The sequence below is a fragment of the Ursus maritimus genome (genome assembly GCF_017311325.1).
Source record: "Ursus maritimus isolate PB19 chromosome X unlocalized genomic scaffold, ASM1731132v1 scaffold_X1, whole genome shotgun sequence".
NCBI lineage: Eukaryota > Metazoa > Chordata > Mammalia > Carnivora > Ursidae > Ursus > Ursus maritimus.
Window position 1 is genome coordinate 39951819 of NW_024423319.1, and position 13951 is coordinate 39965769.

General features: G+C 52.6%; 1 protein-coding gene across 1 annotated transcript in view; it reads left to right on the forward strand.

Annotated features, from left to right (window-relative positions):
* Window positions 1-13951, forward strand: part of LOC103668927 (collagen alpha-6(IV) chain) — a 63068-nt gene that overhangs the window by 40434 nt on the left and 8683 nt on the right. Inside the window, exons 25-39 of the mRNA XM_040627574.1 lie at window positions 231-452; window positions 848-1009; window positions 2642-2812; window positions 3443-3586; window positions 4024-4149; window positions 4604-4785; window positions 6672-6735; window positions 7330-7404; window positions 7909-8016; window positions 8111-8218; window positions 8754-8825; window positions 9156-9281; window positions 13009-13125; window positions 13453-13614; window positions 13807-13905. Coding sequence (XP_040483508.1) covers window positions 231-452; window positions 848-1009; window positions 2642-2812; window positions 3443-3586; window positions 4024-4149; window positions 4604-4785; window positions 6672-6735; window positions 7330-7404; window positions 7909-8016; window positions 8111-8218; window positions 8754-8825; window positions 9156-9281; window positions 13009-13125; window positions 13453-13614; window positions 13807-13905 — 1938 coding nt within the window. The remainder of the gene's footprint in view (window positions 1-230; window positions 453-847; window positions 1010-2641; window positions 2813-3442; window positions 3587-4023; window positions 4150-4603; window positions 4786-6671; window positions 6736-7329; window positions 7405-7908; window positions 8017-8110; window positions 8219-8753; window positions 8826-9155; window positions 9282-13008; window positions 13126-13452; window positions 13615-13806; window positions 13906-13951) is intronic.

A 13951-nucleotide genomic window follows, 5' to 3' on the forward strand; every position in this document is an offset into this window, starting at 1 on the left:
AGCCCAAGCCCTGGCCTCGCTGAGCTAGAACCTTCTACAGCTCACATGGTGCTGTCCCCAACTCTGGGCACGTCCTCCCAGGACCAGGGGCTCCTGTCTTTCAAGAGAAGTGACACACGTTATTGAGATGTTAGCTTTCGTAATAGAAAAAATCTGTCCCAGAGATCTCTACCCAGACCTATCCCTTCTAAACCTCCGCGGCCTTTTTATTTTTGCCTCTTTACATTTAGGATTTCCTGGACCTCGTGGGGAGAAGGGCTTGCCTGGGTTTCCTGGGCTCCCTGGAAAAGATGGCTTGCCTGGGAACCTGGGCAGTCCAGGTTTACCCGGTTCCAAGGGAGCCCCTGGTGACATCTTTGGTGCAGAGAATGGTGCTCCGGGGGAGCAAGGCCTACAGGGATTGCCAGGGGACAGAGGAGTTCCTGGAGACTCTGGCCTTCCAGGGCCCAAGGGTGACTCTTTTTGATTCTCTTATCTAACAATCTACGGCAAGTCTTTGACCGGTCTGTCCTTGCATGCATACACGCCCGAGTCTGGGGTGATGGATTCATGAGGAGATGACACTGAAAAGTCATTTTGTTCTGTCTCTCCCTTCTGGGAACTTTCTCTTAAATCACCGGAGTCTCTTCTCCTTCATTAGTTAATCTGGAAGTAACCATAATGGAGAGTCTGCTTTCTTGTAAAGCCTCTGATCTGTCACCAGGGCACGAGCAGCAAGGGCTGGAGCAGAGGACCCCGTAGCACTGGGGATGTACCCTGGGCCAAGCTCTTGCACGATGAGTTGGTTTGGTGACCCATCCTTGCTGTCCATCCAGGCTTTTGATCATCTGTCCCTTCCTTTCATTAGGTTTGCTTGGGAAGTCGGGCCTGCTAGGCCCCAAAGGTGAACGGGGCAGCCCTGGCACACCGGGCCACATGGGACAGCCAGGGTCCCCAGGGCCTGATGGTTTATTCGGCGTCAAGGGCAAACCCGGGCTCCCGGGTGCACCAGGCTTTCCAGGCCTTTCAGGTAGGTCCTTTGGAGGAGGAGCCCCAGCTTGACAGCCTTAAGCTGGGCCCTGGACCCTGGCGCCCCAAGGGGCAAAAGCAGCAGTGCACCAGGGGCAGGGTCTAGAAGGATCCTCGACTTTCCCAGCCTCTCACAGTTCCCAATCTCAGGGGGTCCTGGCAGTGCCAAGCAGAAGAGATTTCCACAGTTTAGCTTCTCAAGGGTAGCACGCATCCCTCCCGCCCCTCGTCCAGGGCCTCGCTCCCCCTTTCCCGGTTCAAGAAGCCACCCTAGTAGTGCAGGTAGGTGTAGCCATCTCCGCTGGCTCGGCTGGGGCCATGGGGAGCCGGCTTGGGGTCGGAGGGAGAACATTGAGGGGAGGGCAGCTGCGTGGTGGCCTGCCTCTCAGGCAAGCATACCTCTGAGGACCCGTAGCCGAAGCAGCCGTCACTGGACCGCAGGGCTGACACCACCAGCTCCAGCCTAGCGTTCACGGCTCACCTGTTCCTTGTACCACCCACCTCACCCCTGCCTCAGGGACTACGTCACCCTCCCTTACTCCTGGCCACGTGACTAAAGTTGAGTTTTTGCAGAGCCACTAAAATCCTTTTTATCCCTTTTATCCTTCTGTGTTTCTGGGGTCTTCCCATGGGCCATGCAGGTGAGAACACAGTACACAAGCTCCCCGGCTAACACCCCCACAGGCTACCCTGCTCAAGGAACTCTCAGACTACACACTAGAACCTGGCAAGGCCAGGGGTCCCCGGACTCATGCTGGGGGCTTGGCCCCCATTGAATTTCCTTCCCTTGTTGTGGAAGCCCCTTCCCAGCCCCCCATTAGAATCCCGGGGCTTGCAGCTACTCGAATCCTTTCAATTCATGGAAAGCCAAGTCAGCCATTCATTGAGGTCCTTGGGGGCCGGAATACCTCTGTCGTCACTGATTTAATCCTTTGGTTTTTTAATTTCCTTGCTTTGTACCTGAACATTCTACTTCGGCAGCAGCTCAGGAGGTTAAGCCCATTGACCAGCTTAACGCCTGGTGAAAGAAATCCCAGAATACCTAGGAGACCAAATGGGCCTTGGGGATTTCTACAGGACTTGGCACTAGGGGGTCTTTCAACCTTAATGCCAAGGAACTGGCTGACTTAACTGCTTGCAAGAGGGATTAAAAGGGCAGCCCTGTATCCATGGTTCCCTGGGAGGCTGAAACAATGGCTCGGCTTTAACCTCTCCTTCGCCAGATTGGCTCAGGAAACAGCCGTTGTGGTGCAGTGCGGACTGGCCAGACCAAGAAGCTAGCGTCCGGTTGCCGCCCTGGCTTCCCAGAGCTCCATTCACAGACTAAGATGGGAACCACATTCATAAAAGGGGGAAGAAGTTCTAATCAGAAGGGGTTTGTGCACCCTGCCGGCCACTGTGCCAGGCTGAGACTAACAGCCACCGGCGTGCGTGCTGCACGGGGTGGTAAGCGCTAAGGCTTCAGCCAGCTGAGAATCCTGCCAGTTAGCAGCCTGCATAGGGCCATGGTTAAGGGACCATCTCCAACACCCAGCCGGCCAGCCAACCAGAAGCCATGGGAACAGGCAGTGGCCCAGAGCTGGACATAGCTTCCCTTGACGGCTTTCCTGTGTTCTCTCCTGTACTAATTCAGGACATCCTGGAAAGAAAGGTGTAAGAGGTGAGGCAGGTGCCCCTTCATCAGCTGGAAAGAGAGGCCTGCCGGGGCTGAAAGGCCTTCCGGGATCTCCAGGGCTGGTTGGCTTCTTGGGGAGCTCAGGCTTGCCAGGGAACACTGGGTTGCCAGGCCTGCCAGGTCCGAAGGGTAAGTGAAGTGGGTGGGACTTTTTGTGGTAAGAGGGTCGGGCAGAGGCAGTGCTAAGGGAAGGCTCCCACCTAAGGTGAGTCCCGCTCGCGGCTGGCTGGGTGGAACACTGGGCTGGATAGCGCTGTCAGGAAGGCCCAGGACAGTAACAGCCACGCTGGGCGTACTCATTTGCCCCACCCGTTCCATGGAGCCCAATGGCTCTGTTTCTGCTAGACCACCAGAGGTTGATTGGGAGGCATCTTTATTTTATACAGGGGCAAATGACAGGCCCAAGGTCACACAGCCGATTAGCCACAGTACCCAGCTAGGGCTCATCTCCCTGCCTCCTGGTTCTAGGCCTTTTTTTTTTTCCTGTGCCACCCATGAGCTCTAACTTGACACATCGTAAGAGAGGCGCCTGCCTCCTCTTTCCTTTCTGTTGCTTTAGTTCCATGTCCCTGTTCAGGGACGTAGTATAATATATAAGGATTAACAGCTGGGGCTTTGGAGTTAGAGGAACCTGGGGTGGGATCCCTTTTCTGCAACTGCCAAGCTGTGTGATTTGGGGTAAGTTATTTAACCTCTCTGAGCTTCCATTTCCTTGTATGTCAGCCAGGGATAACACTAGAAGTTCTCGTTTCTCAACAGGTGAGAAGGGGTCTGTTGGGCTGGCAGGCTTTCCGGGGATGCCTGGTCTCCCAGGTATTCCTGGCGCGAGTGGATTAAAGGGAATTTCTGGGTCAGCCGGAAGAGTGGGACCATCTGGACAGGCCGGTGGTGCTGGTGAGAAAGGTGAGCTGGGGAACTGAATTCTGAACTCACTAGCCACGCTTTCCAAGGTACATTTTTGTCCATCGGCCTTGTGGCTGGTGTGGCTTGTACCCATCCTGTGTTAGATAATCAGATTTGGAGCTTCTGAACCCCAAACTTTGGCTTTTAACCCCAAAGACCTAATCACTTCAGAGTTTTCACCGCGTGTTAGAGGCTCAGTGGCAGGGGGTTTTGAATAGGCCCCAAAGTTGCTGGCCCACTTTGGGCCAGTCAAAGGAGAGGGCATGCATGTAGGTGGGAAGTTGGGGAACCAGGGGCGGGAAAGGGCGCAGAAAAGGAGGCCTGGCGGGGGGGGCGTTGTGGGAGGAACTGAGATGAAAGGTCAGCCCTGCCTGACCCCGTGTCTAAGCTTCCTCTCACGAGGCTCTTACGATGATCTCCCCCACCCTCCCTTGCAGGAGACAGAGGCGACCCCGGGCCAGCTGGAATACCTAGCCCAAGACCTCCCATGCTGAACCTCCGGTTCAAAGGGGACAAAGGATCCAGAGGCTCAGCTGGATTGGACGGATTTCCTGGGCCCAGAGGTGCGGGGGGCAGGCAGTGGGCAGGAGGAACGCTCGTCTTCAACTTCCCTCCTGAGAAAAGACCCCACAGCACAAGACCCCCCAGAGTGGCAGTGTGGGCAGCAGCACAGGGTCCAAGGAGGCCACCTCCTCTGGGCCTGAGGGGCGCCTGGACATCGAGGGGGCCGATTTTCATTGCCACTCTGGAACTGAAGCTTTGAACCACAGGCTGTTGTACCCCTGCTGTAGCCCGGAGGAGCGTGGCAGATGATGGGACATGGGCACTGGCAGCGTGAAGGCTGTGGCCTGACTGGTGCTCCCTAAGGCCGAAGGCACCTCCCCCACCCCTGAGCTAGCCGTCCCCAAGTCCCCAATGCTGTGCTTTGTTTGCCTGTGATCCCGGGGTCCTGCACCTTGGGGAGCAGGTTTGCTCTTGCCCAGAGTCTTTGCTCTAAGCCCTTTGCTTCTTTCCCAGGTGACAAAGGAGAGGCTGGCCCCCCGGGGCCACCAGGGTTGCCTGGAGCTCCTGGCTTCCCCAGTACCATCAAGGGACTCATTGGCAGAGCTGGCCTCCCTGGCTCCACTGGACAACGGGGCTTACCCGGCCTGAAGGGGTCCCCTGGAATCACAGGCTTCCCAGGAATACCAGGGGAAAGCGTAAGTACACCCAGCTCTTGGTCTCTCCACCAGGGAAGGGCCTCCGTAGCAGGGGGACATGCCCTTGCTCCCCATCTTTCTGGCCCCAGCCCACCTCCTGGCCCCTTCCCCTAGCTCACCGCAGACCAAGCCCTCTCCCTGAGTCTGACAGGTCTTCCCCCACCCCTTTCCTGAAGGTTCCTTCCTCTGGGCCTTTGTTCGTGCTGTCTCCCCTACAGGGCAGAGTCTCCGCCTCTGCCTCTAAGTGCCTAATGCCCACCCAGGCTTCGGGACCCGGCCCTGGCGCCCACTCCCCAGGAGTCCCGGAGCTCCCACCCTGCCGCATGTGCACTTCTCACTGCTTATATGAACCCCAGTTCCGTGTGGGCCCGATTTCCTCAATGAGATTGTCAGGCCTTGAGAACAAGTCCTTACATGCTCTTCTACAAGTCTGCGCCCCACCGGCGGCATCTCCCCTTGAACTAGGCACATCGTAAGACTTTGGTACAGGCCTCCTGACGTTTTGATTGCAGAAAGGTCATTGTTGACAAGTGGCAAATAATCAAAGCACCTTGTCTGGGTTCTTCAAAGGCAGGCGACAGAGTAGGTATAGCCCCGAGACGGAGCTGGGTTCGAATCTCCGCTCCCCTGCTCATCAGCTCTGTGATTCTGCGCGTATTGCTCACCTTGCCTGAGCCTCGCTTTGCTCATCTGCACAAGATGGAAATGATGCTCAAGCCTCCCTCAGACAGCAGTGAGGATTAAACGAGCGGATCCTAGTAAAGCGCTTAGCTTGGCAGTTGGAAATGGTGGGCTCTAAATAAGTACTAGCCGTCATAGTAGCAGTATTGAAGGGGCCGATTGAACTGGATCCCAGAACACCCGTGCTCCCTGCAGGCAAGATCCCCATCCCTTTAAAAGCAGCAGGCCATCGGATGGAGAAACACACACGCGCGTGCACACGCACATCCCAGAATCAACTGCACAAGAACTCATTCTTAGCTGGATGGTCCTGACTCCTCCTGCCCTAGAAGGGATGGAGTCAAAGTGGGAAAGCATTCTGGGAGGGGTCCCAGCATGAGCAAAGGCTCAGAGTGAGCAGATATGCTAAATGTTCGGAAAAAGCCAGGCAAATGTAGGGGGATGCTGTCAGCGAGCACAGAGGCCCGGCCCAGAACTCAGACTCCCACCCAAGGCACTAGGTCGTGCACGTCTTTACTAGGGTTGGCTCCTCAACTCAAAACCACACCAGCTCGCAGGCGAGTCACAGTCCCGATGGCCGCTGACACACCCACATCCCAGACTCAGACAGTGTGCTGGACATGAGTCAGCCAAGGTAGTTTTTCCCATGAAAATGGTAACATTAGCCCAAGCTCGGACTCCAGGACCTGCGCACATGCAGCCTGCTACATGGTTCCTTGCAGGGACCTGGAGCTGCGGAACCTGCAGCTGAGGGCTACCGCCCTGCCCGGTGAAGCAATCCTTTTCCTTGTGCATAAGGCTCCGGAGCTTTGGCATGGGTGGTGGTAGCCGACTGTCTGCAGAGCACACCACCCACGGTCTGGCCGGACGGTCACATCCTGGGTTTTCAAAGAGACTTAGTACAACAGCCACACCCTTTTCCCAAGATTCGTATGTTGATAGCCTTTGGGAAGTTATAAATGACGAGACCAGGATTGATCTGCAGATGGAGTCCCTCCCCCAAAAACCCTGACTACGCATTTCCACCCTTGGCTCATCACCTTCCCTTCTGCAGGATGCCCCCTCCATCTGCTCCTCGCCCCACCAAAGCATACACGATAGACCTCTCTCGGGCAGTGGTTCGGGAAGGTGGGGTGGGGGAGCTGTGAGAGCATGGGAGGCCCCGAGCTCCAGGCAGAAATAATGATCTGCATATTGCTTCAAAGGGTTCACAGGGTCTCAATGGAGCACCTGGACTCCCAGGAACATCTGGTCTCCCAGGTTCAAAGGGTGAGGAGCATTTTCTCTTTTATTGGGTTTTTCCAAAGCAAGGTGGATTTCTAGCAGGCTCTGGGCTCTTCGGAAAGGAAACTCTGTGTTCAAGGGGAAGTGAATTGACTTATGTTTCCCCTTTGGCCAAGCCCCCTTTGCAGGCTTTGCTCCTCAAAGACGTGTGACAAACAGTGGTTTGACACACTTTGCCTTCCAAACTCAGCAGCAGAGGAGGGCCTTGGCTTGAGACAGTCTTTTTCCCTGCTGAACCCAGCTCACGGGGCAGGAAAATTTCCCATACTTGCCATCACCATTGTTCCATTCTGGTGATGTTTTAGCGCCCCTCCTCCCATCTCCTCTGCCCCACTGAACCTAGCAATGTCTTCCCAGTGGAGATATGCATCACCTAGCAGCATTTCTTGCCAGTAGCCTGATTGATCGCATCCCAGCCTTTTTCTGGTGATTGGTCACCTTTTACCCAATGCGTACTTTTGTCAAAGATCTCCTCTGGCTACATTGACTCTGAAAAGTTTTCGCTATCAAAAGATCTCTTTGCTGCAAAATGAGCTCTAGCTTCTCCTGACCACTTGGATAATATCTTCATATCTGCAGGAGATCAAGGTCAGACACTTGGAATTTCTGGTAGCCCAGGACCCAAGGGACAACCTGGGGAGTCTGGTTTTAAAGGTAAGGCTACTGTCCTTTTATCTCAGTGTCTCACTGGCTCCTCAAAACTGAGGATCAAGAGGAATTGAGGAGGTCAATCCCAAGTTCTGTGACTTCTGTCCAGGGCAGAGAAATTCCTACCCTGACACGTATCCACTCATAGGCAGCCCGCGGTTTCCCCAAGCCGACCACTCTACTTTTCCTTCGAGACTCATGGGATGAGTCTAAAAAGACCTTTGGGGTAATGGCATCCACTTCCTCAGTTTATAGTTATCTAAATTGGTTCTCGAACATTTCCACCCATTGCTCCTTCTCATGGGGGCACTCAGAACAGGTTTACTTACCTTAGCGGACAGCACCTTGCAAATGCAAAGACAGCTATTACCATCCTTTTCAGAGTCTTTTCATTGGACCTGGCTCTCTTAACAGTTCAAGTAGCTTTCCTTTCCTGCTCCCTCTGTCCCTGGGAGAAACACAGTGTCTGAAATGGGGCCCGACCACTGAGCACTTTTCTTGATTTTGTAGGCATGAAAGGAACAGATGGGCTTGTTGGTGATGTGGGTTTCCCAGGAAGCAAAGGTGAAGATGGGAATGTTGGTATTTCTGGAGATGTTGGCCTTCCTGGCTCCCCAGGTACCATGCTACCCGACGACTGTATTCTGGAAAATCGAGGGTTAGGCTTCAATCCGTGGCCCATTCTGAGCTCCTGCCTTGCTTTCACTTTCAGGACTCCCCGGGATTGCAGGCATGAGAGGAAATCCAGGGTTTCCGGGTTCTCCAGGCCATCCAGGGGCAACTGGGCCCCTGGGATCATCTGGCCTAATGGGAACCAAAGGTATGTGTATTTGAGAAGAAGCCATGGGGAAAGGGGTTTTTCCCTCAGAAAAAGGACAGCAACTCCTTTATATTAGGAGACACTCTCTGGGGGCAAGCCATTTTCAGGGGAGTCACTGACTGGGCCACGTGACAGATAACGGGAAGAGGAGAACATGGAATCCATGGAGAGAAGAGTTAGTGAGGAATCTTGTTGTCCGGGCAAGCGTAGCCTTCCCCTGACTTCGGGGTTGGCCACCAAGTCTCTGGGAGCTGGCAACTCTAGGTCTTGGCATTGCCACGCTGCGTTCTCAGAGACCTGATGATATATCAGCCAGCTCTCAAAGCTGTACTGGTCTCTAATGAGAGTCAGGAGAAGCTAGAGTGGGGGTTAGGGAATGGTCCGCTCTCCCTTAGGGCAGTAAGTAATGCCTCCAGAAAGACCATGACCTTTAAAATGAGGACTTGGCAAGGCCCTGGGGGAGGGGCAGGACCTTTGGCTGACCCTTCATGATTCAGAAGTTGCCAGAGCCATTTCTGATACTCTGTCTCCTCAGGTTTCCCTGGACTTCCTGGTTTACATGGACTGAATGGGCTTCCAGGAACCAAGGGGACCCATGGAACTCCAGGTAAGGAAGACCCTCAAGGGCAAGAAGGAGAACGTCGGCTCTTCCAGAAGGCTGGCAGGGGCTGGCTATGAGTTCTCAACTGTGGGGTATCCCATATCCTTCAGCTCATAGGTCTCCTCACCAGCCCCCCCTCTCCGATCTGAGGTGCCTTGATTTGTGGAGGAAGAAGGGGGAAAGGGTTTGTCCTTCTAGCCAGAATGAGCTCTCCTTCCGGTTCCCTCAGTATTCAGCTGCTAGTGCTAGTGTCAGGCTGGACCCCAGCCCGCGAACGACGCATGAGGGCCCCGCCCGCACTGAGTTCTGTCCCTCCTCTGTCTCATCTCCTCCTAGGACCTAGTATAACCGGCGTGCCTGGGCCAGCTGGCCTGCCTGGTCCCAAAGGGGAAAGAGGTTCTCTAGGAAGTGGCCTTGGAGCCCCAGGGAAGTCAGGCATGAAAGGACAAAAAGGTGGCCGAGGTAAGTGCGCCCAAGTCAGGCCTCGTAGAAGCTGAGGAAGGCCCAGCCGGGGAGCCAAGTTCGGGGCTCCTCAGGGCCACGTGGCTCACAGGGTTGAGTCGTGCATGTCTTCACATGTCTGGGGATCTCGGAACCCAGTGGAACTGACTGCTGAGAGAGGGTGGGCCGTGACTAAGGGCTGTCCCGGAAGGCGTGTCAGGGAGCAGACCAGTGAGCTCCCTCTAGCCTCCATATTCCCTCTCCCGCTCTCCCTTAATAACCCCAGGGTCTCTCTTACACCCTTGGCCAGGGCCTGACTTTAAAGGTCCTGAGGGACAGGGCTGTCTACTTAGCAAGAGATTTGTCGGAAGTTCCTCAGTGTCCAGGGTGGATGGCGCTCCACTCCTGGGGCCCTGAGAAGACAGCGTGGCTGCCAGAAGGAGCCCAAGACTAAGAGGATAAATGTCTCCCTAGGACAGGCACACATAGGCACTCAGGATCTATGGGGTTTACTAGAAAGCAGGTTTTGCCCTAATCTCAGCCCCTGACTTATGGTATTACCTGAAATCTCCTTCTGAGCCTTCCCTTCCTCACCGCCAAAATGGTGAGAATGAATTCTGATTCTCTCCCTCTCCTTGCAAATGTTCTGAAGACCCAGAGACAGGGCACTCAGTGTAAGATAGGAAACGAATTTCGTGTAGCATCACACCTAGGAGTACAGGCTCTGAAGTCAGACCACTGGATTCAAATTCCAGCTCTACCCCTCACTGGCTATGTGACCTTGAATAAGGAAGTGGCTGGCCCCTCAGTCCCCAATGGACCCTTCATTTTCCTTTTCTGTAAAATGGGCATAAGAGAACCGACCGCACAGGTTTGGTAAGGAACCAATGAGGAGCGAGGTAATAGGTATAAAAGCACGCAGCGCAGCACCCGGCACATAGTAGGTGCTCAAGAAACGTTGTCCGTTATAGCATGACATGTTACCCCGGGGCAATCCTATTTGCAGAATGTTCTGCTCCTCCGTTATGGTTCTGGAGCTTGAGGTCCCCCCGCATCTTATTTACGTGCATGGTTGGATAATGTGTGTCTGTTTTCCAGGGACTAATTCCTACATTAATTCATTTTCTGCTGAATTTTATATCGGTGCATCTGCTCTCTCTGTGTTTACTCTTTCCTTTGGTCTGGACCAACCTGTTCTTTTCTGAAAGCCAATAGCTTCTCCCGAGTGGGGGCTCCAACAGGGTCTGAGCCCATAGGGAGAGAGTGTGGTTTCTTCCACGGGAGGTAGGAAAGAGGGGACCCAGACAGAAGCGAAACCCAGATGGTTTCCCATCTTGACTACGGATGCCTATTCATTAAATTATCCGTTTCCTTTCACTTTCTGAGGTTATAAACAAATCACAGCGACTAATGTAGTAAACAGCGCATGTGAAGTTGGTTACATCTCAGGAACACCAAACGTCAATTTAAAAAAACAAAAAACAAAAACAAAACAACCCAAGTCGCAGAGAAAGACGTTGGGTATGATTCCACGGATCAAAGTTTATAAATAAACGAAAACAAGCAATATATGGTTTAGGGACACAGATATGTGTGGTCAAACTGTGGGAATGCTGAACACAAAATTCAGGAGTGGTTGCCCCTTGAGAGGGAGGGAAGGTGGTAGGGATCTGTGAAGGACATGCAAAGACATTCAAAGGTAATGGCATTTTTGACTCGCGATTTCTAAATATTCTTCTGCTCCTCTCAGGATCAAATTAAAACATTGTTTTAAAAGTACACAGCAAATATCTTCTCCCCCATAGGAACCTATCTCTGATATGATCGTAGAAATCCAGTGTCAAATGAAGATTCACCCCGAAGCAAACTTCCTAAAGCAATCCCTGTCCCTATTAATACCTTTGTCTAAATAACTTTCAATCACACCATTCATTTCCGCATTTGCATTAGCTCGTTAGAGGCTGCATTTTTGTACCTAGGCTTTTCTTAAGTCTCAGACGCCGAAATGAGTTGGAAAAACATGCCACTGGGAGTTTTCACGTGCTCCTTTAAAGTGTCTTATTCTTACAGAAATACGTGAGGGTTTTGTTGTTGTTGTTGTTCGCTTGTTTGTTTTACTGCTTGAGATCAGTAGGACCGTTACTTCAGCTTTAATGCTAGATTGGTGGAATTCTAAACTCAAGAAACAGGTAAAAAGAAATTACTATGGAAGCTTTTTAGAATCTGTGTGCCACCATCTGGTGGCTTGTTTGCTGCTTTTTGCTTCGTTTCACTATATAGATATTTATATATATATATATGTATATATGTATATGTATGTGAATATCTAAAGCTATATTTTCAGGAAAAAACACAATATGTCTTTCTTTTCAGATGTTAACCTTTGTGACAAAGAAAAACACTTGAGAGGTTCATCAAGGCATAACTGACCATACTTAAAACTAGCACCATGTGGCTTTATGGCTTGGTTTTCTTTTGTTTCATTTCCATACCTATAATAATCGGAGCCTTTTCTTGAAATTCACTTTTTTATTCTTTATGTTTCCTCTGCATTCGGTTCACTAATGAGCTGTAAAACTACCGGAATTCACCAATCCACCATCTTTCTTTATGCATTTTTATGGGTTTACTATTTCTTTAACAAAATACGAGAAGTTCCACATTAATATTTTTGGCTTTCTTCATCAGAAAAATAAGAATTCAACATTAGTATTTTTGGATATTTTTGTTACAAAAATCATCTTGACCACCAGAGTAGTTTATCAACCAGTAGGAATCTATTTCTCTTCATTGCAATGTATTCTAGAATATGCCAAAATAAGAAATACATTTCTTTCACGCTACAAGTATAAGATGGACTTCGACATTTTACGTATGGCTTTGATGTGGCTTCCCATCAAGATTCCATGTGTGTCTTCGTGTGCATATCCAATAAATCTGTAATCAGTTGAAATTTTCTGGTTTTGAACGTTATAGGAGAAATCATTCCACAAACCGAAAACACATAAAAAAAATATCGGAGCAGACAAGTATTCTGTATCTACTCTAATACATGGCTTTTTTTCTTTCACCAAAGTAGGGGGGTGGGGCGTGGGATGCAATATAGAGAAATTTGTTCTATAGACAATTAAGCAACCATCCAGCTGATATCACGAATTGCCTGTAAAAGCATTTTCCAGTTTGCCTAGAAGACCCAGAAACTGGCCCTAGAAGACACCAGGAGCCACAGTGCCCTTGGGACCTCCACTCGGACCCAGCAGGCCGCTGTTCTAGCTGGCTGGAGCCCGTGCCCCGCCTCAACCCTTATACGTTCTCTGGGCAGCCCCAGACGTAACTGGCTAATTCAATGAAAATGTGCCACAGGGCCAGGGGATTTAAAAACACTTTGGGAAACTTCAGTTTCAGGTGTTGTAGTCATGCCTTCTTTTCTTCCCCGTTTGAGGGAAATCTGTCTGAAATATCTCCATTTCCAGCGACACTGGGAGGTAGAACTTTCCAAAGCTCCAGCCTGAGGAGGAACCGTGGCACCTGCTAGGGGGTGGAGGGGGGGCACGTGGGGGGAACAGGGAGTCACTATGACCTCCTATGGGCTGTGCTGCTCTGCTAGCTGCAAAGGGAGACCGACAGAAGGGAGAAGAGCCCTCTGCTGGCGTTCGCCGGTCTGGCCCCTACCTGACCGCTTCCATTTTCTCTGGGAGAGCCTGGCCACACCAAGCCCATAGCGGCCCCTTTTATTTATTCTTTGCAGGTTTCCCAGGTCTCCAGGGCCCTGCTGGTCTGCCCGGTGCCCCAGGCCTCTCCTTGCCCTCAGTCATAGTGGGACAGCCTGGCGACCCTGGGCGACCAGGCCTAGATGGAGAGCGAGGTAAAGACAGGAAGCCCTGAAGAGGTTTGGCCTTCGCCTTTTGCCCGGATTTGGGAGAGATCTTAATAGAGTCCAGCCGCATTCCTACTGCTGGACATGCATGGGCCTGCTTGGCCTCACATCCCTCTCCCAGCAGGGACACAGGGGACTGGAACGGGCTGCATTTGCTCAGAGGGTTTGGAAGGTCCAGGCACTGGGACCCCATACACGGCAAGGGAACATTCTCTGCCCTGGGGATGGGCTTTGGCTTCCTAGCAGCCCCGAGGCCTTCAGTGGTGGCCATTTCCTGCTTACCTGCACTCATTCCTCTTCTGATCTTATCCCTAGGCCGCCCAGGCTCCCCCGGGCCCCCAGGGCCCCCTGGGCCATCCTCCGATCAAGGTGACCCTGGAGACCCTGGCTTCCCTGGAGTTCCTGGCCCTCAAGGGCCCAAGGGAGACCAAGGAATTCCAGGTTTCTCCGGCTTCCCTGGAGAGCTAGGACTGAAAGGTATGGCTGCTTGGCTGGCTGTGGGGCCCTTTCCCACTCCACGGTTGGAGATGGCCCCTTCCTGCAGCCCTGTGAAGAGAGGCCCGCTGATCATGCTTTCCCTGCCCTCAAATCCACCTAGTGTCGACCCCGCCATCCCCCACCCACACCACCATGCCAGGCCCTGACTTGCTTTCCTTTGGACTTTGCCAGGCGTGAGAGGTGAGCCTGGCTTCATGGGGATTCCAGGCAAGGTTGGGCCACCTGGAGACCCAGGACTTCCCGGAATGAAGGGGAAGGCAGGGCCCAGAGGTGAGTTGAGAGCACGTGCCCAGCTGATCCTGAGCTCGAGGGACGG